Raw genomic sequence first — 25,315 nt, 5'->3', positions numbered from 1 at the left:
CACGCTCCGTGCACCAAAACGGGTGGTGTGTTGCACAGGCTTGCTCTTCCATCAGGCATTAAACACCACCATGGTTGTGCTAAGCTCTTCTACAGCAGAAGGAGGACCTCAGATGAGGAAACTCTAGGTTAAAAAACCCCACCTCTCAAAAACACTCTACACTGCCCACACCATCGCAGAGGTAGCACAAATCCGGAGATGAAGAAAAAAGGAGGAGGATTTCATTACTAAAAGGAAGATGGACTCAGTGAGAAGAAAAGCAGATCCATTATTCCAAGCAGCAAGACCATCAGAAGCTTTTGGAAGTGCCAACCAGAGATCTCTGGCAAAGTCTGAACTACTTTTAGCTACTCCACGTCCTGTAAGTAACGTTAAAATTCTCAAGGAAATCAGGAATCATCAGAGCACTGTGCATCTGATTTGTATGTGGGTTTTACTGTTCAAAACAAGTATCACCTGGCTGACAAACTGTTTTAGGCTCCATCCTTGTTCCTGTCCCTCCAAAGCTAAGCTAGCGCTATTCAAAGTCATTCTTAGAAATGTTTCACTATTCTGACTTGATTTGCTAAAAAATTCACCTTGCAAGGTCAAATGGATGCCTGCACAGACAACATTTTCAAGTAATGCTAACAACGTCCCATGGGAGAACCCCAGGAGATTAAAATCTGAGATATTTTGTCTCTATTTCTTCTAATAAGTGCAGGATTTGGAGTGGAGAACATACAGGACCCACTCAGGACCAGAATGAAGGTACCCTGGGCCACAGCAAGGCTTCCGATAGAAACCCTGCGTTACATCAACCCTTCCTTGACTACGTCCTTCAAAAATTAACATAAGTCCCGCTATGTCTAATGATGGTCAAATTAGTGTGAAACTTGCTACACAGTCGTTCAGCAACCAGTGAGGACCTGAGCTGTGGTCCTCAAGTCGTGGTCCCATCCCTTATCCGTCCAACTCTGCCAGGGAGGAATTTCTTGGATCATCTTGGAGTCGGTACTACTGGGCAACAGAGTCTTTAACTTCTTCCTTCCTAGGGTTGCTCCCCCGATATACTTAGAAGAGCACAAGTAAACCCCTCTCAGACATTGCTTTTATCGGCTGCCTCAAGCTCAACTCTTTTAGCCTGCCCGTTTAATAAGCTCTCATCATCTCAGCGGCCCTTCATCTACCTGCTCAAGGAAGTCTTTCTGGAAAATAAAAAAGCAGAATTGCGCACACGCTCCAGACAGGGTTTCCTCAGTACTTCCCAATACAGCAGTAATAACTCCCTATCTCAACTGGAAATAACTTTTGTTGTTTATCTAAAGATTGCATTGCACAGGTGGTTTCACCCGAGGAGCTCCCACTTTACAGAATAAAAACTTCTCCTTGGCATTGAAGTATAAGTGCTTGCACCTTGCAATGCTGGATTACGCCTTGCTTCCATCACACCAGTCCTCCTTGCACAGCACCCTTGTGCTAACCACATTTTCTAGCTTTGTACTCATTAAGTTTGCTGCAGACACCTACCTGCTATTTGTGCCAGAGTAATTAACACTAATATTAAGGAAATCTACTACTAACCTCCTGCCTACCCCTCTCAGCACTACCCTGCCACTTACTTCTTAGTCCCTCCTTATATATACATGCCCCGACATCCTTTTATTAACCATCATCGTCTTCTGCTTAATTTTCTTCCCTCATGACCCTGTGTCAAAAATCTGTTGAAGGCCAGCCAGATAAGAGGCTGTCATCTAGAAAAATCAATGATCAAAGAGAGCACCAACCTCCTTCTGATAAACCACCACTGCATTTTAATTGATTTTCTATTTACTCTGTATTTCTAAGCCATCACTTCCAGTGACATGTCTGTGGAGCACTCCCTCCGTACTCTAAAAGCTTCACTGAAAAATAAACTTGCGGTAAGAGCAGTGAAAATAAATCTCTGCTAAGCTTTGCCCATCAAACACAACGTGCATAGGCACCCGTCTATTTTTTTCCTAGATCGGATCAAGGCTGGCAGTTATGATGGGTCCACGAAGCTCTGCAGAAGGTTGCGGAGAAAGGAAGCAAAAGGAAAGTTCAACAAGTTGTCATCAACGCTATCAGATCAAATCGCACACCCAAGCTCTCCACTTCAATTAAGCTTCTCATACCCTGAGACAGCCCTGTTATTAATTTTTAGTCTTTTTGGTCCTACCAAGAAGGCTGGTGGGATAACCCGGCCCTGACCTGGAAGAGGGAGGAGGAGGTGTCTGCACAGGCAATACAGCAGGAACCACGTCTACTTGCAGATGAAAACTGGCACATTGTATTTGATCTTTCAAACTTCAACGCAGGCACCAGGGCTCGGCTGAGGAGCTGCAGCCTTGAGACGTAAAGATCTGGTGCCAGAAGCAGAAGCTGCAGCAGAAAGCCCGCAGGTCCACATCTTGCTTCCCCAGCGGCCACCAGCAACCTAGTAGCAGCCCTTGGGGCACAACACAAGACTTGTTTTTCCCCCTGCCTCAGACTTTCCCAGGTTTATTATTTACTAAATGACAAAATGGGGGGGAAAAAACCCTTTTGGCATCAACCATGGGATTTAAAACTGGTAGCTCCTTTCCACACTTGTGGATGAAGACTGAGAAATGACTGTGGCAGCCGTTTGCCGACTGCTTTCTAACTCGAGATACTCCAAAAAGCTACAAAATGGGTAGTCTTGAGTCAGCTCAGGGAGTAAATTCCTGACCTCTCCAAATCACAAGGCTTTTTAACAACCGCACATGGCCAAACCCAGCTTTCTGTTGTATAAGCTATACCCAAAAGAACTCGAGTAACCCCAAGCTAAAACTGGAACAAACGACAACAGCAACCTCAGACTAAATTAGTCTGCCATAACCAGCAAACTAATCTCAAATACAATTATAAGTCAGAAAGGGAACTATGACATTTCAGTTTATACTTGTTCTTATTTCTGTTTTTAATTACACTGGCCTCTTCTGAGCATCCATTTTAAAATAACCCATATGCTCCCGAAGTCACTTCTTAAATTAAGGGTTATTCTACATTTTGGACTTCAGATTAGAAGAAAACTGCTATTTTCAATTGTGCTTCATGAGGATCAGAAGCAATGAAGTGACTCAAGAGCCTCACTTAGAAAGAAGAAAAAAAAAAAAAAATGCTCCGTCCACAAATTGGGAAACAGAGCAGCAAGCCCAGGCAGGGTAGTAGCTAAGTCTGCTACAGCATTTTGAGAAAACACAAGTTGACTGTATATTTAATAATACTGCCACAAAACACTTTATAGGAGGAAGAAAATGGGCCCTACAAAGTGAGACTTTTCAGCGGTTTCTTGGGTAGCCGTGTTACTGGAATCAAGGATTACTGATACACATTTAAGTTCTAATACAAACCACTGCAGCTATTTTCATTTGACTTCAGCCACTATTAGTATAGCGTCCTAAATCTCATTCTAATATTTTTCTCTTATACAGAGTTTGATTACACTTTCTATAGCATCAGCTGATTATGAACCACCAGGGCAGGCATTCCCATCCAAAAAAAAAATTGCTTATAAAGTTGCCACGCAGCTTCAGGTGCTTAAATCATGCTAATTTGAGTACTTTAAAGATCTAATAATTACAGGGAATAACATTAAAGAAGAATCCATTATTTGACTGAAAAAGACACAGAATCAATACGAGGCATATATTAATAAAAATCACACCAGGATTGACACAGAAATCGTTGCAAACCTTATCTTGCTGCCGCTGTCTTAGAAGAGCACATTATGTTGTTGCAACAAATATTAACACCGCTACGGTCGATTTACTTATTTAGTACTTTTTAGGTTACAAAATCTCGAAGCCTGTTGCTTATGTTATGCAATTTAACTATTCCAGCATGTTAAAGGTTTCCCGCATGAGAGTAATAATTTATGTTGGTCTCAAGAATCCTCTAAGTCTGGGGTTTGGGATGAATTTCCTCCAACAGCCATGACCCTCCTGCACGGGTCGGTGGCAAAAATCCCTCCCTTCATTCCCAATCCGCACCACGGGCAGAGACTGAGTTTTGGATTAAGAGAAACAAACAGCTCATCTCCTGCCCAGGTTTCTCTGTGCCTGTCCTGATCCAGCGCGTGACAGATATAACTGGGAATAAAGCCTGAAATGTTTTTCTAACGGTGACGGCTTCTCTCAGATAATTATAAGCAGACTTCAGATGTAACAGAGTCAAAAATCTAACTGCAACACAGTTAAATATGTAGTGATAAAATCGGGAAAACACTTGGAAATTACGAGTTTTAACCTGCAGGCAGGGTCATAACTGGGTCCAAACCCAAAGTTTTAAATCAAGTTATGACAGATTGGTGGTAGAGTCATACCAGTAAAGCCACCAAGCGCTGAAATCGTTTCCCCCAAGGCTGCACTGCCTCGAGACTCGTAGTCCAAAATCTGCTCGCAGTGAGTTCAGCAATTTTTGTAAGGATATTAAATGGCTCACACTGAATATATAATTTGCCTTAGTAACGACCTATGAAAGAACTAATGAGTTTCTGAACAGCAATGCACTTTCGGTATCGCGTAATATAAACACAGACCTGAAGTTAAGGTCAAGAACAAAAGCATCTAAACAAGATACTAATTCTGTCATTCCCTATGTTGCCCAGTCATCCTGCAAACATTCCTCCACCACTGCCTGTCAATGCAATCCCTTTTGTGCCACGCACAAAAATAATTTCTCTCTCTGTCTCTCACATGACATTTGCCTGCGAGCAAACAAGTGCAAATGCCTCATTCTACTTTTTAAGCCTTTTTTTGTCCTGCTCTGGAAGGGTGCCTGCCTCCGTGCTGCTCTCTGAGGTGGAAGGAACAAAGATTATCAGCTTTTCTGGGTGTCTGTGCCCACTTAACACACTTACCTGTTCTCCTGAGACAGTACTTTCCCAAAGGTGCTCATCTCTACAGTATTAAACGGCTCAGACTAACAGGAGCGAAGTGAGAACAAAATAATTCTCCTGGAACAAACCTTCTGTGACTTAAGCCCCTGTCCCGACATCACCGCAGTTAATGGGATTTTTCTTTTCGTGTTAACTTGGTGGAAATAACCTGTTCCTTCCAAGCCAAGTGAAGGAAGAGTGACACGGAAACAACCGAATCTGGGAGACCTTTCCTGCACTTGTCATGCCTCTCCTCCTCTTTTCCACCCATCAGCGCCACTTCTGTCCCCTCAAAAGCTACGAGAAGCAGCAAAATCAGTCCCCAGGGGAAAAGGGTTTTGGCAAAGATGAATGTAGGAGTTGACAGAAAAGACAACTTCGGACACCTTGACTAGGACAGAAGGGCCCTGTGCATCTGTCCTGACGCTGAAGAGGTCCTCTGGGTATTTCTGCCACCCTCATAAGAGCTGCCCATGAGTTTCATGAGCCAGCGCTATTCCTAATTTTCATTCTTCTCAATTAAGTGGTTCCTTACAAAGTCCAAGTCATGCAACAGGAATGCTACAAAGATTCCTAAACGTTTGGCTTTCATAGGGTGAGTAAAAACAACATTAAGCAATGTAATGATAACAGATAACCAGGCGTATCACACAGGAAACGTATGAATTGGAAAGTCATTTGCCTTGCTCCGAGTTTGAAAAGTAGGAATTTCTCAGGGATGTGAATGCCCGGTTCTCATTGACATCTTCAGCTCAGGCAACTTAATCCACTGACTAGTTTGGGAAATATTCGGCAAAGTTTCTAGCGACTTGAAAAGGCAAGCAAATCTCACGAATACCTGGCAACGATCTCTACAGGTTCTCCTTTCCTATGGAAACGGCGTTAAGTGGGGTGGTTAATGAGTGCAGTGACACCAATTGAGAATTAAGTGTTACTGTGCGTTGCAGGCAGCTTGTTAGCAGGGTTATGCATGTGCTAGTATCTAACAGGGCTGGTTTCCGAAGCGAGCCTTCGTTCTGAGTTAGTGGGTGACCCACCTCCAACCGCCCGCCTCCCCCAGCCAATTAGTTTAGGATGATAATGAAGGGGCAGGGTACTGTACCTGGTGATGGGCAGGTCGAGGCCCCGCTGCAAACTGAGGAAAGGCGGGAGAAACAAACACAAAAGGAAAGGCACAAAGAGTCAGAAACACCACAACAAAACCAAAATGTCACACTCTATGCAAAATAAACGAGAAAAAAACCACAAAAAAAAAAAAAAAAAAAATCAACCACAAAACAGTCAAAAGCTTTGCTGAAGGACAGTGACAGACAGGTACTGAGAACATCTCTACGGGGGGAAGTGTGCCGCTCGAGAGCTGGGAGATAAACAGCCAAAGCTGCCAGTTATTTTAAAGGCATTCTAGTGTATGAATGCAGGCATTTTTTTATCCCGCCTGGGAAAAAAACCAAAACAAACCAAAAAACAACTTAAACCAAGCAGCAGTGGAGATTTTAAACTGTTTAAGGTGGAGGTAAATTGTTAAAGCAGCTGGACTCAGAGCCGTTCCAAATATTTGGTGGGAGCAGAGGATGGAGACTCATGGCTGGAGAGAGTTAAGAGCCAGGTAGGCACAGCTAGTGTCCTGCCGGCGAGGGGGCTGCGGGAAATTCCCTGCAAGGCAAAGATCAGCAACTCTTTGCACGTATACACAGTGCAATTTCGTTTTCAGCTTTTTTTTTTTCCCCCATAACGATCACAATATAACCCTCCTTACTGATTTGGATTTGTCACCCCCATCCGAAAGCGAAGGAGACAGGTTAACCCGTGATGTCCCCGGGGAGCTGAAGGCATCAGCGGTAGAGTTTGGCTGGAGTACAGGAGGTCCTGGTTCCCAGCCCTGAGCTCAGGTTACTAAATCACTTCCCACCCACTTGGGTTACACACGGAGGAAAGTAATCAGAATGTGACATGCTCAGTAAACATTAAAAGCATTTCCCAATAAGTAACTGATTGTTAAAATAGAAATAAAAATGAATGCAAGAAATGGAAAATAGAAATAAAGATGACAAGGTATCCTCCTCCAGAAGCCGAGATAGGTCTTTAAACCCTTAATTCTCAGTGTAATCAGCAGAGCTCCACGATGAGAGCAGATAAATCTATTGATAACAGCTCCAATAATTAAACGGAGCAAATGAAACTAGATCCCATGGTGGCTTTTTACCCACCGCATGCCTCTACCTGTTGCTAGTTGTGATGGCTTAGCAACATACGGTACGTGCCGAAGCACACGGTATAGTCCACCTCTGCTAATTCATACTACAGGGACTCAGTACATTTTACCTTCTGCCTGAGAAGAGTGATCAAAACTGGCTACTAATTATTGATTTTCTTAATAAGAGGGTTTTTTCAGTAAGAAAAAGGGGACCGGGGTTCACTTGCAGCCCTACCTCCCAGCTATTTTACTGCCATCAAACATGAGAAGCGAAGTATAAATATTCACTGGTCCAGCTGATTTTTTCCTTCATAAACATTTTAATTGCCTATATTTAAGACTTCCAAGAACTAGTCTACTAATACCGGCTTTTATAGATTCCTTCTCATCCAAGTGTCACGATGAGGTGAAGGTAGAAGTCATAAAAACCTTCAGAAACGAGAAAGTATGCACACGCAGACCTATTTCTAGTACAAGAGTTTATAAAGAATGACCTGCACTGATTCACCAGAGAGAGTGTTTTCCCACGCTTGAAAATTTTCTCTAAGCCTTACATTAAAGAAAAAAAAGCAAAGCATGATCATCTTGTAAGACCGAAGAGCTAAAACTTCTATTTTAGTAGCAACCGCAGGACAGAAACACTCAAAGACTCTCAGCGTCCTCCCAAGGCTCAGGGTGTGAAGAGGACAGTGGCTCTGCCGATGGGTCCTACAGCGATGAGAAACGGGCACCTGGACGAGTCTCGGGAGGTGAATGCACTTCAAGTCCTTATTTTCCTAAAGAAAGAACTCCTCAAAAACAGATCACATGTCTTGTGTTCGAGAAAAGGGAACAAAGCTTACCCTGGAAGGGCTGACACAAGCCTTTCCGGCGGGGCTACACACTCCATGTTACACACCAGTGAAAAAAAGTAATCAAAAAGAGAATGACGGGGTGCAAAAACCTTGCGTTGCTTAACTTCAGGGCCGAAGTACCTCTCTTATCCCTGTTCCACAGAAAAGATTTGTTCTCACTGTGTTTAAAACAAGAGCTGGAAGCTTACATCTTAAGAAGCTAAAGTTTATTCCATGGTGAAAAGTAATATGCGTTACAAGAAAAAAAAAAAAAAAATAAAACAAAACCTCAAAGTTAGTGAAAAATACCCTAAACCGCTTTGCACTGGTCACCATTGGCTATTGATTTTTTTAATTATTAATTTTTTAAATAATTCAGGTTGATAGGATTTATTCCTATTAGTAGCTGTAAGCAACAGAACAAACTGTAGTCACTGCTGGCTCGGATTAAAATAGAGACTTTGGGTTTTTTTTCCTCTGTCCAACGAAGGTAGTAGATAGAAAGGAAAACTTCTTTATGAAACCTGGGTCCAACATTTCTGCCACCCACACTCTTTACAGTCCTGCTCACTGCTTTGTGGACAGCGGGGCACGTTCTCTATCTGCTGATGTTGAGCTGGCACGCCTCGAGCCTCTCTGAAAATAACCACTTCTGGATGGCTCAAACACCCTCTCCGATCACGGGTTTTTTGGCAGACCTCCTAGAATCGGACAGTTTGTGTTAAAATCACCTGGTGCTCGGGGCTGGCATCGGCAAGAGCTAACGGATAACTTTCAGTAGTGCTGAATGACTCTGATTTCGTTTTCCTTCCCCCAGCTGGAGCTGCACTTTGAAATTCTCGCTATCAGAGTGATGCTACGATGCTAACAGGGAGAAAACATGAAGCCAGTTGGATTGCAAAGGCAGCTGTCCTGGAAGGAACAGAAAAGCCTGAACCGTGCAATTGCCAATGGCCCTTGGATGCAGAAACAGGATGGAGGAAGCTCCGGCTGCTCGAGGAAGCGGGGTTAGGATCAACCTCGTTAGTGCAACAGCCTACCTACCCAACACCAGCCGTACCAGCTGCGTGACGGACGGGACTGTGCTACAGAAGCCTAGGGATGGCTAAGACATCCTGCCACCTTCCTCGTCCCCTCTTCACCCTCCCCTCACCACCAAAAAAAGACAGTTAAAAATAAATTAAAAAAATAATAATTTAAAAAAAAAAAAAAAAGGTAAATCAAGCCCAGAACAAAATGCAAGAGTAGTTCAGGACTGGGCTAGCCTTGCATTTGTTTTGGGGTGGGGAGGTGGAATGAGATGTTATGGGTGCGGCTTTTAGTAATGGGGGTGGAAATGGTCACTAGCAGAGCAGATGGCAAAAACTGCATACAGGAGAGTTTAAAAAAAAAACCAAACAAACTAGAAAAATGGCTGACAACTGCAGACAAATTCTTCCTCGATACCTCCTCAATAACGGGGCCAAAACCCTACAATTTGACACATTTTCCGGCCAAATTTCCTGAAGCCATTATCTGTTGAGCAGCAAGCCCAAAGTCGCCTTGGTCTCTATCCTACACCAGGTCAGACCCTCCCAACTGCAATTCAACTTTGGACCTTGCGTCACCACTTAACCTGGCAGAAACTGCCACGGTAGCTCATGCTTTTAGCAAAGAAGCAAAATCAGTGCATTTCCGTAGATCAGCCAACAAAAAAGATGTGGTAAAAAAAAAAAATAAAATAAAGAAAGAAAGGAAGAAATAAAAACAGTGCCATTGGCACAATTGCCTGCAAGAAGGAGTACAGTTTGTTATATTGCTTACAATGCAGTATTTTATCCAGCCTCTTCCAGCCAGGGACCTGTAAACCGGACTCTGTTCCAAAACCTTCCTCCTCTTCCAGTTGTCTGTGCAATGTATTGGCACTGTTCTGCTGGGCTGTCAAAAAAACTGGTTTAGAGATGCAGCTCTTCAGTCAGGTTTTTGCTCCAGTTCTAACCATATAAACTTTTTTTGCGCTTTTCAACAATTAAAGATAAAGAAGATGATTATACTTACTGAAAAAAAGAGTATTTTTACCATCAGTATCCCGCGCTACTGATCAGAACAGGGGACTAAGGAGGTGTGGGGGGGGATCCGGTTACAAATTCGCAGCTGTCCACATCACAGAAACTCCATCAAAACTGGCATTAATTGGCTCGTGCATCAACACAGAGGTTAAGGGGCCTCAGAACTAACCCTCCTGCGAATCCCCTGGAGGTGAAACCTCCAGAAGCGGGGCAAGCGCATCGGTGCGGCTGCACACGGGGGGAAAGCTCGCCCTGTGTGTATATATATACCTGTTATGTGGACAAACAGAAGACTTCTGTCTTGGAGGCTTTCAGTTGCCACGCTTCAGCAGCGTTCATCTTACTCTAAAAAGAGAAGAGTGCTGGGAACGGTGCAGTGGTTTTATAGGTAACCTGAAAGCGTTATGACGCAGATGTGGATTTGCAAGAGGCGCAGGGATTGCTGCTCCCTTGGCCGAGGCTTGAGACATCGTGACGGTAAGCTACCATGCCTCTGGAAGCTGGGCTAAGCAACTGATGCCCTAGGAGGGTCTCCTAGCATTGTGTGGAACTGCACTATGAGCAGAGATTCCCCAAAAAGAGCCTGGTTTGGGGAACCAAAGTCCTACAACAGCAGAGCAGTATTACAATACACCAAAAAAAAAAAAAAAAGAAAAAAGAAAAAAAAAAAAAGATTACGGAGGACAATCAAACCTAAAGTTGGATGAAAAAGGAGCTTACCACAAAAAGATCTGGGTACACAGAAGCTCTACGTTAAATGCGTGAGCGCCTACAGGGTGCTAGGCAGTAAATGGTTAGAACTGATCCAGTGGCACTGATTCAGAAGTAGTGCCCAGAGGCCACTGGAGACTGAGTGCTGCTGCAGAGAATCGGTTTCATTTACTGATCTTTGGTCTATCACTTTACGAAATACTTCCTTAAAGGGGGGAAAAAAAAAAAAAAAAAAAATGAAGAAAAGAGAAAGATTCTGGTAATGAATCTAAACTCTAAAATGAAGTGAACCTGAAAGCAACTATGCTAAAAATAAAATTGTGTTATTTGAACGTAGATGAGAATCCCTCCATCGCTTTTTTTCTGATAAGCCACTTCAAAAGGAAAATTATCCTACCAGGACAATGTCTGAAAAATTCAGTCAAGATTTGGCATTTGGAACGTGCTTCCGGTTCAGTAAAACACGCTTTCCAGAGAACCAGCCAAGTGCTATAGACACACACATACACACAGAGAAACACACAAATGAGGAAGAAAGAACATAAGATAATGCAAACATGGGCTCCCTTACCGGTGAGCGGGTCTGAGGCTGGGTGTTCATTGTTTGAGGGGCTTGAGGGTACACCAACGTGGTTGGAGCTGCATTCTGTCCTGAGGGGTAAGGAGCCTGCCAGGGAACAAGAAAAGTAAATAAAAAAAAAAAGACCGTATCAACTGATTCATCCCAAAAGATAGGAACTGGACACGTTATCAGATGGACTGCTGATTAACGTTGAGATAAAGACGACATAGGTGATTGCGATGGAGAACGCCTTCTCCGTCAAGGACCCAACCAATTTATCAACACTACCCTAAGCTCCCCAAGCGCCGCAGCGGAAAACATAGCGAAGAGGCACGTCAACACAACATCGTGTCACCGAAACCCTGTGTTACCGAAACCCTGTGTTGTCCAAACTCCCCGCCACGTACTTTCCAAGAGCCTCCTCTGAACCTGTTTACAAGGAAAGCTGGAACTGCAGGTATTGCTGATAAATGCTCCAAAATAAGACAAACGACAAGAAACAAGCTCGAATGCATGTAATACAAGTCACTGCTGCTTTAAAGTGTGTGCAGCACAATGAAACGGCCCAAAATCGTTACAGATGTAAGGCAGACCATGGGTTGTGTAACTTTTTCATAGTCCCACTGATTTCAATGGGCTATAACAATTTATACCACCAGATGCTCTCCCCCATGTTATTTGCCCAAAGTAACAATAAACTGGAGCTGCAGAGTTATGCCGATCACACATTTTAACGAGACATTTACAAATAACTTTTCAGAGCACCTTTTTCCTTTTTTTTTGAACAAAAAATTGTAACTTACCCTTTTTTTTTAAAATTTATTTTTATTATTGTAATGGCATAAAAACCAGCCACTAGCCTGCAACAGTCTTTGCTTTCAAGAGGAATTAGCCCAAACTCTACATGCTGCCCTGTAGCTCCTGCACGACTCCATCGCAAGCCACTTCTCCAGCTCCTCAGCTCTTCCCCCTTCACTGTCTATCCCTTGTGGTGCCAGCTCTGGATATTGGCATTACTAATGGTAACCACAGTCCTTACTAACCTCCTGGCTACGTACCATCAGATTTACTTGATGAATAAAGGAGCTCATCAGGTCTTGGGTCTCCTCTGGGAGAAGGTCTTTGGGCTCACTTTACAGATTGTGGGAGAGGATATGCTTAAAAACATTGCAATACATCTCTGTACACAGAATTATGATACGTTCACACCGCAAGCCTTGCTGAAGAATCCCTTCTCATCTTTGAACTTCATGGCCCTTGCATTAAAATTCAAGAGCAGGTCTAAGGAATAAAGGGAACCGTTTCAGTCCGTAATGTGGTATTGAGAGAAAAGGTTTCACTGCACCAGCCCTCAGGCACATTTCAGGGTATCTTTGATTTGAACTGTGCTATATTTGATTTGAATAATTAAGTTTTTAAACAATAAAACTGAGTTGGTAGGCCAAACCTGTTTGTATTAAAGAAAGAAAAAAGAAACTTATAAAACTTCAGCTATCAAGAGAGGTGATCCAGCATAAAGCCTGAAGCTCTGTTTTAGGCAAATAGCTCAAGGAGTGGTGTAGAAACAACACAAAACGTGCTGTTTCTAGAAACTCAGTCCTGAAGCCTGCAAAACTTCCAAGTCTGAATTAGCAAACTACGCCAAGTATAATCAGGCACGTTCTGGCTTTCAAGGGAGAGTCAACCAGTCCTTACAAGATGAAGGATGTACGCTTTTAAGGAAAAGAAAGCAATTTAAGAAGAGTTTTTTCTTACAAAATAAAGTGGGCATAACAGTATGCCATTGGGTAAGGCACGTATTTACTTCTCACCGCCCAGGCTGAGTCCTACAGCAGAGTCACAGACCTTACCGCAGCTCAGCCTCTTCAGGCTGTTCAAGATGAGCAAATGTAGGATGGTTTTGGAGCAAGAACACGTCTTATTTTGGAAGAGCACCTAGTACATCTGATCACTGAAAGACATCTACCAGCAAGTGCCCCAGCACACACTGACCAGTGTCCTGTGCCTTGCAGAGCGTCTAGAAGACAGCTGGGGTCTCTGTGTTATTCTTTTTTTCTTCTTTTTCACCCCTAGACATAAAATCCCCACTTAATCTGCTGATCAAAATGTAATACAAGGTAAATGAAAATATAGTTTAGAGACAATCCGACCAAGGAATTTTCCAGTCTCAGGAAAAAAAAAAAAACCAAACCAAAACAAAAAACCCAAAACATGGTGGCAGGGGAGGAGGGGCCTGAGCATAGACCAAAACTAGTCCCATCCCAAACACCTACTGCTGCAGTACCTCCTGATCCTGCTTGGGGACCACACTCAAACTGATCATCAAAGAGCAAAACTTAAACACGAATACACAGACACTTAAGGACAGTGCTCCTACTACACAAGCTAACTAAGCAGGACGTTCTGTTATTTTCTACTTGATTTTCACATCGCTTTTTGGGTCAAAAACTTATGTCTCCAAGTATATCACTAGATCTTTGCTGTGATTGCAGACGCCAAAGCACACTTGGTAGAATATTTAGCTGAAGAATGTGGTTCTGCAGTAGTTTATATCAATACAGCAGAAAAGACTCTGGTTCAAGAGCAATTAAATGTTTTAATCAGCTCCTGCTATGGAAGCAGCAGCCTCTGGCAGGTAAGCAGGGCAGGTTTTCCGCTGCCCCTCCTCTCCAGGAGCTCATTTGATCTAATCCTCTCCAGCCAGTGCTTCCTTCCCTTCTTACCACTGGCAAAACCTCTAATTCATGTTAACAACTAATTTGCAAGAAGTCTTCTAATTTTTTGAGATGTCAGATGCAGCATCAAATGTTTTCCCCTTTTATTTGACAAGTGTGATTCTGCTTGAGCTGTTCGTGTCAATGCTGTATAATAAACAGTATGTACCATATCTCACGGCAGTAATGACACCATAGCAATGAGCAATCGCAGCACGGCATAGAATAATCAAGCACTAACGAGACGCGGGGAAACTCTGGTACCTTTTTGTCCACAAGCTAGAGAAGTTGTCCTGCATTTGTAGTATCTTGCTGCTTGACTTTCTGCATCTGGGATCTCTGCCCAACATGAGATTAAAGCTTCTGCCCTTGGAGGATCAGCAGCTTTCTCTGTCAGTCCACGCACCTTGCAAAGGGTCCTGATGCTACTCTTCATGTCCTACCAGACAGCAGCGAGCACGCACGGTAGGTGACTGTGTCGGGAAATATTATGAACGCTCAGTTCATAAGCCGACCAGCTGATCACCAGCTCCTTGTGCCTCCAGCTATGCATCTCAAGAGAAGAGACCCTACCCCAGACAGTTTCAACTGCTGCTCCCGTCGCATCTCAGCAACACGGGAGGAAAATTTCTGCGACTCTCCCCCTTCCTCAGGCTCATGAAACATGTTTTCTTCAGGCTTAACTTGCATGCAACAGAACAAAGCCTAAGTCAGATATTGCTTCCATGCTACCCCCAAAGTAGCACCGACCCAAACACCTCCAAAACAGCCCGAGTTTTATTTTAATCACCCAAGCAAAAGGAAATTTGAAAGAAAGGAAGTGCAGCTATCACTAAGCCTAAAAAACTGAGAGCTTTAGGAAAAAGACTCTAAAGCAGGCATTTTTAAATACAGTGCCAAAGACAGCCACCTCATTGATGACAGATGTCATTTCTGACACTAGTAGGGCTGAGGGGCAAATGCAAGACAACGCAATCTAGTGTTAAATTTGCTTTAGTATTTAAACCCTATCAGAGTAAGTACAGCATTAAGTTATAAATAAAGAAAAAAGCATATGAAGGCTTAAATAGCAGCTACTGCAGGTTTTCTGCTATTAAGCTGTCATCAAAACAAGGTAATTTTGGACAGCCAGTGCTGTTTCTAACCGCGACGACCGCTCCGGGTGCTAGGTTCACAACTGCAGCCTTGAGGAACGAGTGCAATAAATCCCACTGAAGACAACAAACATCACCTAAATAAACATGTTTCACAACTATTACACAACAACAAGTGCTTCTGCTCGGCATGCTTCAAACCAGATGCAGGTATGCCTTAACTGGTATTTGTGTTAAAACCATAATGGGGGGGAAAAAAGGGGGGGAAAAGAAGTGCTTTATAAATTTCTGCAGGTACTAAGTTCACATATAAGTACATGGTAGCCTAAATAAACGATCAAAACATCCAACAGAATAAATCACAGCACTCCATTGCTTTTCAGACAAGTCAGCTGATTAAAAGTATCGCATCTATTCATCTGTCAAAAGGACTTTTTTCTGTGCCAAGCATCTAAATAGGTACACAAAGTAATATAATCACATGCAGTCACGCTGGAAAGATGTGGCTTTTATGCACCGTGGCTGAAATGCTGAGGATGAGGTGAGCAAACGAAGAGATCAGCGAGGAAATGCTCCAAAATTCTCCTAAATAAACTACCACGGAGGGGAAGGCAGGGAAGCAAATATCGCTCTGTATAAAAATTTTGGTTCAGAAGCATCTAAATGCTGGCATCGAAATCCCTGAAGTTCAAATAATTGCAGCACCCCGAGCTGGAACAGAACGGATGGCTGCTGAGCTGCTCCACTTTCAAGGCAGAGCAATTTGCTTCCCCTAAAGCTTTCATCTTAGTGATTTTATATTTCAGATGTGGCTATTCATGGGGGGAAGGTGATAATAGTTGTGTGTTTATGTATTCCCACAACTTGCTGGGGAAAACCCTTTCTATCCGTCTTCTGTGCAGTTTCCACCTTGGGCTGCTGACTGCGTGAAGCAAAAAAAAAATAAAATAATCACTACCAGCAAAACAAATGAAAAAAGTTATTCTTAGATCAGTTTCTGAGCTGGTTAATAAACACTGAGCCTGCTGCGTAACATGACTCCCTCGGTACTGACTGTACTGGGAATAAACAGGCAAAGTACACACATCAGGTTCAGAAAAAGCTGAGTCACACAGCTCTCTGCCTCCCGCAGCTGGTGGAAATTTTTTTTTGGAACAAAACTCTTAAATCCCCAGGCAGAAAAGTGTCACTTGCTGAGCTTTCTGCCTTCGGCAGCGTGGTTGGGTTTGGTGTGGGAAGGGGTTAAGCCCTGTCGCCGTTTCTTGAATCCTCTCTTGACTTAGGGAAGAAGTTTGGCTGGGTCTATATTTACTAAAGTTACATACGAGGAGGAGAAATGGTCTTGTAGTTCCAACACATGACCGTGACTCAGGAGCTTGCCCCTCTATTACCATTGCTATCGCTGTGACCTTGGGTGAGAAAACCTTCGGACTTCCAGTTACCTCCCAGTAACACCAACGCAGTGACCACGTTCCTGTCGGGGGTGAGCTGAAACTCCGCTGAATGCTAGCAAAAAGCTTTAATCTCTTTGGGAGGAACATGACAGCGTAAGCAAAACATTTTATAACAATACAAAGCGTGCTGGGGCCAAAGGCAGCCCTCGGCTATCCTGGAGCAACCCCAAAGGCCATTTTTCGTGCATGGCCACAACAGAAAGCAATGCAATTCTTCCATGTGAATAAAAAATATGTACCTTGCCATAGTGGTTTATATCCCATTTGAGCGCTCAGCTCACTACACCCACAAACAGAGAGTACCCAGCTAAAAGCTTACTGAAAGTGCCACCACATGGACTTTCAAAAAGATTTTTAACCGTTTTATGTTGAGATGTAAAATATCAAAAACATGCATCAGATGGAAACAGGATAAAACTGTTGCAAGATCCATCTCTGCCCCCAAACAAAACCACACACATTTCTCTGGATGTAAACGTATTTCTGCACAACAGTGGTCTTTTACCAAGACATTCACTGACCCAGTTAAATGGCAAATATTGATTAAAGCTACACCAGGTGGGCACTTAGAGTAATACTCAGTCTACTTTATACTGAGGGGTCCTGTCCCTAAATTTATAAGTTCTTATTTATACAAGCTACCTGACACAAAATGCAGCTGCCCCTGGAACAACGTACAGGAGAGAGCACTACAAGAGTCATCGGCAAGATCATTGCGTGGGTGTTTCCTTTTTATATCCCCATTTTTAACAACCGGACTCAGTTTTCCTTCCAGCTGCTGAACTATTTTCCTCAAGGAAAACCACGACAGGGAGCGCGGGACAGGCTGTGTTGATGCACCAGCCCTTGAGGCTGCTCTTAGAGCCTCTTAGAAAGTTTTCCCCTGGGTCACTGGCCTGGACAGCAGGAATTTGGCCTCGGATGCAGGTGAAGAAATTCCCTGCAGCAGCAGCATAAACCATCACTTGGTTCACAAGCGTGGAAGGATGGTGCCAGCAAGGATGCGGCTTTTAATTCTGAATCATCGTTTATTTGTTGAGTTGGGTTTGCTCTGCCCTCCCACAGCCTGAAATCGAATCACTGTACTACCTAAACGACTGCAACCGTGCAGCGCCCAATAAGCGCAAATCTCTCAGCATTCAGCTCTTAAAAAGTAAGCGGATTATAATTTAAAACCTGTATCTTCATTTCTACCCAATAAACTCACCCGCAGGCAAGCGCACACCAGAACAGCAGTTCTTCAGACTGCTCCTCCTACAAAGCCAGCACCTTTCTTTTTCCCCAAGCTTTGCTTTCTGAATGGCCCCAATTTTACGAAAGGTGTGTATCAGCACGAACTCACAGCGTCGGCAGAAGCAGCTGTCCTGTCTTCCCCCAAACCCAAGCGGTTTGCTCCTGTTCCTGTGCTCTTTCAGCAGTGGTGCTGGCTTCAAGTGACTGTGAAAGTGTTTAAAACTTCCAAATTACAGCAAGATTTTTTTTTTTAATCTGATATGAAAAGCAATATTATTGCAAGGCCGAGATAACTGACTTTTAAAGGTCCCTTCCAGCCCAAACTATTCTATGATTCTGTAACAGCTACAGCGAGAGCATCCGAGAACAGCCCAGAATCTCCTACAACTACCGCCTACAAGACACGCTGCAAACAAAAGGCTCATTTTTCCATCTGGGTGCTGACTTATGAACACCGGTAGCATCAAGTGAAAGGGATGAAGAGGTTCCCGCTCTTGCTGTCCTCCCAGGGGCTGCAGCACCCGCAGCAGAGGTGACTGAACTGGAGGTGAAGCAGCTTTTGACCTCAAATTAGGATGTTTTCAATGGACAAAACAAAATACTTTTTAACTATGTTACTGAGCTCTCAACAGTGGCATCTCTGGAGATGCCCAGGATTCAGCTACCTCACCGTGGAGTTAGCAACCTGTGGGAAGAGCTCAGATAGCAAAGAATTAGGTCTTTTAATCCACCTGCACTCACAAATTAACACCATGAGAAGCCAAAACAGGCACACGAGACCTCAGTGTCTCTCTGCCCCTCCAATCTCAGTTTTGCTCAGGGTTACGTTATCGAGCTAGAAACACCCACCTTGGCGACAAATGCACAACAAAAACATAACACCTACATTATTTCAGCAGCCCTCCCAATGGCTGCAGGTACAAGCAATAAAGTCCTGCGAGGAAAGAGAAATAAGTGCCAAAAGAGCTCACAGAAATCCTGCAGGAGCGAACCGCGCTTGACACATCAAAAAGCATTCCCTTGGACCTGTACCAATGTCACTACAATACCTGGAAACCTGTGCTGCAACCATCTCAGGTTAGTTCCTGCATCTGAACACAAACATGACATTACTCAGCTCCAAGATTTCTTTTGAACATAGTTGATTTTTATTACTATTTTGGTAACTAGATGATTCAAATCTATCCTTTTTTTTTTTTTCTTTCCTGGTGTGCCCTGCAGTCAGCAGAACAGGGTCACAGACGACTTCGAAGCTGCTGTCTGCCATGACTTGTATAATGTGAGTAATTTGAGTATGGTAGGAAAAAAATCTGTAGTATCTGTAATGTCTATCTGTAATCATAGAATCATGAAGGTTGGAAAAGACCTCTAAAATCATCGAGTCCAACCGTCGACCCAACACCCCCATGCCCACTAAACCATGTCCCTCAGTGCCTCATCTACACGTCTTTTAAATACCTCCAGGGATGGGGACTCCACCACTTCCCTGGGCAGCCTGTTCCAATGTTTCACCACTCTTTCAGTAAAGAAATTTTTCCTTACATCCAATCTAAACCTCCCCTGGCACAACTTGAGGCCATTTCCTCTCGTCCCATCGCTTGTTACTGGGGAGAAGAGACCGACCCCCACCTCGCTACAACCTCCTTTCAGGTGGTTGTAGAGAGCGATGAGGTCTCCCCTCAGCCTCCTTTTCTCCAGGCTAAACAACCCCAGTTCCCTCAGCCGCTCCTCATCAGACTTGTTCTCCAGACCCCTCACCAGCCTCGTTGCCCTTCTCTGGACACGCTCCAGCACCTCAACGTCCTTCTTGTAGTGAGGGGCCCAAAACTGAACACAGTATTCGAGGTGCGGCCTCACCAGTGCCGAGTACAGGGGCACGATCACTTCCCTTAATATATAGTAATATATAGAACCAGCTCATCTGCAAATATTACAAACGATGATGGAGAAGCCTGAATTATTAAATTTATTCATTTCAGGCTCTTCTACACAGTACCCTCTCAAATAATGCATAAAAGCATATTCTCACACTACTGTGAATTATCCCAGCTATACAGCTTTAGAAATAGCACAGCAACGATTAAACCAATAAATAAGCACAATTCCCCTCTAAATGCTCGTAGTTTGGCTTTCGTTATTTACAATGATACTTCAGCTGCAAATCATCAAACACGCTATCAGATTATTCTGTTTAAATATAAGTCCTCATTCACAGCTACATGTTCAAATATGCAGGTTTTTTGGTATACAGCGCATCAAGAATTTCAAATTTTTTAAGCAGCTCATTTGCAAATTAGCCGGCATCACTGAAATCAGCTTGTCCTCATCATAGCATCTCTGTAAAATGAAATTACATGGCAGTTCTACTCTGCTGACTCTCTATAAGCCAGTGCTGCTACACTGTAAGATGCATCAGTAACTTGAAAACACTCTGGTTTTCTGCATATATTGGTATATATTACTTGGAATATTCAAAGCCCCATTAAAATCAATGATGCAAGTACCAGAGCTCTTCTGTGACACTGAACAGGTTATGTAGATTAAAGGTTTCCACTTTAAAACAGTATTTAACACAATTACAGTGCAAATACCCTGCTCCTCACGAAGGGGCTGGGACACCGGTACAAAGTCTTTGCACGTCGGATTTACTAGGAAGCTTCAAGGTTTGGATTTGGATGGAAGCAGAGAGTAAACAGGAACTGTGACTGTTTGGTACGTTTATTTAGATATGTAGGGTTTTTTCAAAAGCCATTTCCTGAAAATGCCAGATACTCGGTTAGCTCCAGGTGTCTCATCCTATGGAGCTGGTGTGGATTTTAGGGATTCACTAAATTGCAGACGAGAAGACCGAGCAGAGAAGAGCCTGCGCTGCTTGCAGCAGTTGGCATCCTCACTTCTCCTCCTCCTCGCAAGCACATCGGTTTCCACTCTCCCCTTTTTCCATAAGCCCAGCCTTTAGGATAATTCCCCGTGTTGGTAAATATTAAACTCAGCCTTTAAAAAGATAAAAATATACTGACCCAGGAGGAATTACTTCTCTCGCAAATGTGACTCAACCCTTGCTACCTCTATTCCTCTGCAGCAGTTTGTCTCGGGGTATATCATCTGTGTCATTACCTGCCCTGCTAAACTTTTAACAACCTTTTTTATGGCTTTGTATGATTTAGCGTCACGCATTCAAGGGGGCAAAGGCAGCAAGCTGAACTGAGAAACAGAGTCCCAAGTAACAACCACAGAACTACAGGCATTTTTCTTATTTTAACACAAATAATCAGATTCCCACCGAGGGAAGGCGGTGAAGGAAACGTGGTTTCCTCTTCCCTGGACAAAGACGGTTTGTGCAAAGGACAACACAGACACAAGATACGCACTCCTTTCCTTCCTGCTTCAGACACTGTGGTTACTATTCCTGTAGGGATGTTACGAAGGAGGAGGGTGAAAAGGAAAAGCAAGACAGAAAGTGTCCCTGTTTGACACGCTATCTCCCGGAAGTTCAGGCTTACTCCGTGGTTTTAACATAATAATTGCAATTATTTTATCAGCAGCTATAATGCTGAATGCAACCGTCCCTTAACACAATGCTTCACGCAAAGGTAAATATAAACACACAGTTTTTGGGAGGAAAGAACAATCTTTCTGCTTTTTAAAAAAAAAAGCGGGGGAGAAGGAAAAAAAAAAAAAAAAAAGAGATGCCCCAGCTGTGTTTGGTTTTTTGTTTTTGTTTTTTAAAAAAAAAAAAAAAAAAAAGATGAGGCGCTCAAGCTAATAAGCCCACGCCAAATTTCAGACTGCAGTGATGGGGCCAGCTGAAGATGCAGAGTGAAATATTTAAACAAGTGTAATTTTGAGACATTGGGGTGGACAGATGTCCTGCTACTGGCTGTCCTCCTCCCAAAGACACTTGTTTATTAAATTCATCAACACAGAATCTGCCTAGGTTCAAAACTGTTGTTAACGAAGGCAAGGATAATGCCACAGTAGATTATCATTTCATAACATCTGTAAATGCTAGTATGAATTTACTTGGCTTCTTACAGAGACTGAAGTGACAGTCCCTGCCTTGACTGCAGCACACGGCTCGCAGCCGGGGGGTGGTCTGGTAATGACCATTACATAATTAAGTGAATTGGTATTTTCCAAAGGTACTCAAAAATACAGTGTGTGTGTGTGCGCCTGTGTGTGATGGGGGGAGAAATTCCAACATCTCCACTGTTGGAAGCAGACCTGTGAGAGACACCCTTGTGTTTACAAAGTGCCGGTTAAATTTCTTTCCAATTTAACCAGAACCTGAACTTTGAGGATGAATACTTGTGCTCAGGAACAGAACCTGCAGTCAGCTGAGAGCCCTAGTCCACGCTACTGTCAAAACAGCAGCAGCAAGTTTGAGCCTTTCCTCCTACTTTCCTCCAAAACCCAACAAAAAGCTCAAAAAATTTGTCGTCTTCTGTCTATCTCTAAGGACGTTTCCATCCTTGGAGATACTCAAAACCCAGGTGGACATGGTCCAGAGTAACCTGCTCCAGCTGACCCTGCTTTTGAGCAGGCACTTGGACTAGATGATCTCCAGAGGTCCCTTCCAACCTTTTTATGAGTCTATGGCAGCAATCCAATAAAATGTTCAAGTTTTACTGCATTACACTGAAGCCCAGAAATACCACTGCATACAAAACTTTGTGCAAATTCAGACAATTTAAAGCAACTAAATAAACTACTGGTTTCTAACAGCACCATAAGGAGGGGTCTGTGGAGAACACGGGCACAGCCCTTCCAGGCTACACGGAACCAAAAGTGGAATTACTGCTCCATAACCATCAAATCATTTTGTGCTCTTTGTCGTGAGCGGAAAGCAGCACATCAAGACTTCAGCTGGCAGAAGAACCACGCTGTTTATTGATTTCAAACCTTCACGCTCTTGGGTAGGTCCTCCCTTCCGAAGTTGTAAGTGGCTCCGGAGGTTATCCTTCAGTTCCCCCATCTGACACAACAGCTAACGATGGACTCTAGTAATTTACGGGCTCCTTCTCCCCAGTTTTATCTAGTTGCAGGGATATTTTCTGCCCTCTACATTTACAAAACGCAGACCGGGTAAAGCTCTGACTTTTGTGCCGACTTTGGTGTTTATTGGGACATATTGCCTTCTGCAACACATTGTGTTTGTTTAAAAACTACGTATTTTCTGGAGCATGCAAGAAAACATCCATTAAATTGCACGGAACAGAAGGTATTATTACAGAAGGAATACCAGAATAGAAATTATTAAACATAAGAAAATGGCAAGTTGCCTCGCATTATTTTGTCGTCTCATATTATGAACAAAAATGTGGTTCAACAAGTGGTAAAGTCTGAAAAGCATCAAAATAAAGCACACTCCACATGATTGTGAGAACAGAAAACGTGCACAGAAAAGTCCTGAAGAAAGGGATCCATACAATTTTAAAACAGCTACAGAGGAGTTTGATTTTCTATTAAAAATGCTATTTCAACCCCCCCCCCAAAAGTTACTGGCAATTTTAAAACTGTTTTTGATTCACAATAGTATCACAAGCCAAAAGAAAACTCTTCCGCTAGATCATGCATCCAGGATGCATGTGGCCAAGACACCTACTGTGAGAGCTTTCTTATTCAAAATAACTCAGTTTACAGCAGGGTGGATGGGCCAGGGAAGGCTCCGAGCCAGGCTAGGGTTACTCCTGAAAGAAAAAGCTCAAGCAGCAGTAGAAAAAACACATTATCTTCCCCCACTGGGCACGCAAGACCACATGGAGAAGTATTAAACACACCTCTCAAAGCAGTAATCCACTGCAAAATGGAGTAGCAGCAGTGAGGGGGTGGGTCTGCAAGCAGACCTAGTCCTAACTAGACTCGGCATCTGTGCTGCAACCTTTCTTTTGCACATGTACGTGATACAATTTTAACAGATTTTTCTTTCTTTCCTTTCCTCGTTAGAAAAAAAATTAAGGCTGTTTCTAGTCCTTCCTAAGTGCACAGATACTAAAACCAATTCATTCATCCCACCTATGTCGTGCCTTTTGAAAGTTAACTGTTTCCAAGGTTAAATAATTATCAAAGTTAACAGCCTTCCCCACTATCCCAGCTCTCCCTTCCTGCAGCTCTTACACCCAGCTGCTCTCCCCAGATTAGAAGACACCCATGAAGTTGAGCATCCCTAGACAAAAGCACCCCAAAGCCCGAAAGCCACCACCAGCAGGTGCTGAGACACAGACATGCTTTATGGTTCCAGCACAGGCTTGCCCAGATTTAAACTAAGGAGGTAAAAAGCACAGCAATGAATCAAAAATAATGAAACATGTTATATGAGCAAATATTCCCAGCATTATTAACCCAATCAAAAACCTACTAATCCTATTACAAAACAGAGAGTTCAGCTGCACTTCCAGCAGGTCTTTAACACAAAGGCCAACAGAAGATTACACTTCTCCTGGATTTATCGGCTATTAAATAACTTGCAATTTCAAATCTCCACCTGCAGTCATATATTCCTGCAAGCTCAGAATTAGTGAGCTGCATTAAAAATATGTGTTGTGAAGAAGCCTGACCCGGATGTATAGAAGCATGCACAAGAAAAGAAGTGGAAAGTGCAAGAGGTCAAATTCTTGACTGCTCAGAAAAAAATACATTAATGCGTATGTCTGGAAGGCAGGTCTCTTGCCCAGAAAGCACCATCAAGAGTTTAGCTGTTTAAATTTTCTTTATCCTCATTATCTGGTATGGACAGAAGACCCAAGAAACTGAAATCTGCTGTTCAGAGGGGCAGCACGCACATACAAACTTCTCCCTCGGCTGGTCCAGCCCTAATTTCTTCACTTACACAAGGAGAGTTTAATCCTTCATTCTTTGTCTACATCATTGTGGCTGCAAAGATGATTGCTAGTTAATGTCCTGACTGACAACCATACCTGCTCTACGAGTTACAGGATTCTGCGTGGTTTTAATCGGCATGAAATCTGCTATAACGGCACCTTACATAAAACAAGGAGGTTCCTGTATGGAAAAGCTCTCTGGGTAAAGAGTTCCCTGCAACACTTAGAGAACCGCCTCTGACCGAGGTGTCCACAAAAGATGCTCTCCTAACACAGAAAATGATGGACAGGGCGTTTGCACAAATGAGACTATGAAATTAGGGAGCCCTTTGCGCTCCAGGGGCCGTGGAAGTTTATTATCTCACTTTACACATAGCGAAGTATACATGGACTCGGATAATGGGGAATAGCTGCATTTGGGGGAAGACAAGCGTAACGCGTAGTTCGCGGGCAACAAAACACAGAAGGCAGCTGCCTCCAACACTTGTGAGCAAACAGCTACCGTAACACTGGCTATGCCCCACCTGACTTATCACAGGTCACAAATGGGCCAGGTTACAATTAAATTACAGTCCTCCTTCCATTCCAATCCATTAATAAATGTCACTTTATTAAAAGCATCTAAAATCTAAATTGGGCTACGAATGATGGGAGGGAAGTACTGAATAAACATCATGGTTATAACAGGATTCCGGCTCCCATAGAAAGAATCCAAGATAATAAAAAAGGGGCTTGGGGATTACCTATAAAC

General features: G+C 43.3%; 1 protein-coding gene across 6 annotated transcripts in view; it reads right to left on the bottom strand.

Annotated features, from left to right (window-relative positions):
* Positions 1 to 25,315, bottom strand: part of EIF4G3 (eukaryotic translation initiation factor 4 gamma 3) — a 108,247-nt gene that overhangs the window by 70,184 nt on the left and 12,748 nt on the right. For 5 of the 6 annotated variants that reach the window (XM_019474752.1, XM_019474751.1, XM_019474747.1 and 2 more), the window contains 2 exons: positions 11,258 to 11,353; positions 6,003 to 6,035 (listed from right to left, as the gene is read on the bottom strand). In XM_019474752.1, coding sequence (XP_019330297.1) covers positions 6,003 to 6,035; positions 11,258 to 11,287 — 63 coding nt within the window. In that variant the 5' untranslated portion in view covers positions 11,288 to 11,353. The remainder of the gene's footprint in view (positions 1 to 6,002; positions 6,036 to 11,257; positions 11,354 to 25,315) is intronic. The other variant, XM_019474748.1, reaches the window with a different exon arrangement.

The sequence above is a fragment of the Aptenodytes forsteri genome, unplaced genomic scaffold, assembly GCF_000699145.1.
Source record: "Aptenodytes forsteri isolate BGI_AS27 unplaced genomic scaffold, ASM69914v1 Scaffold61, whole genome shotgun sequence".
Taxonomy (NCBI): domain Eukaryota; kingdom Metazoa; phylum Chordata; class Aves; order Sphenisciformes; family Spheniscidae; genus Aptenodytes; species Aptenodytes forsteri.
This window is presented reverse-complemented; position numbering and strand designations above follow the sequence as displayed.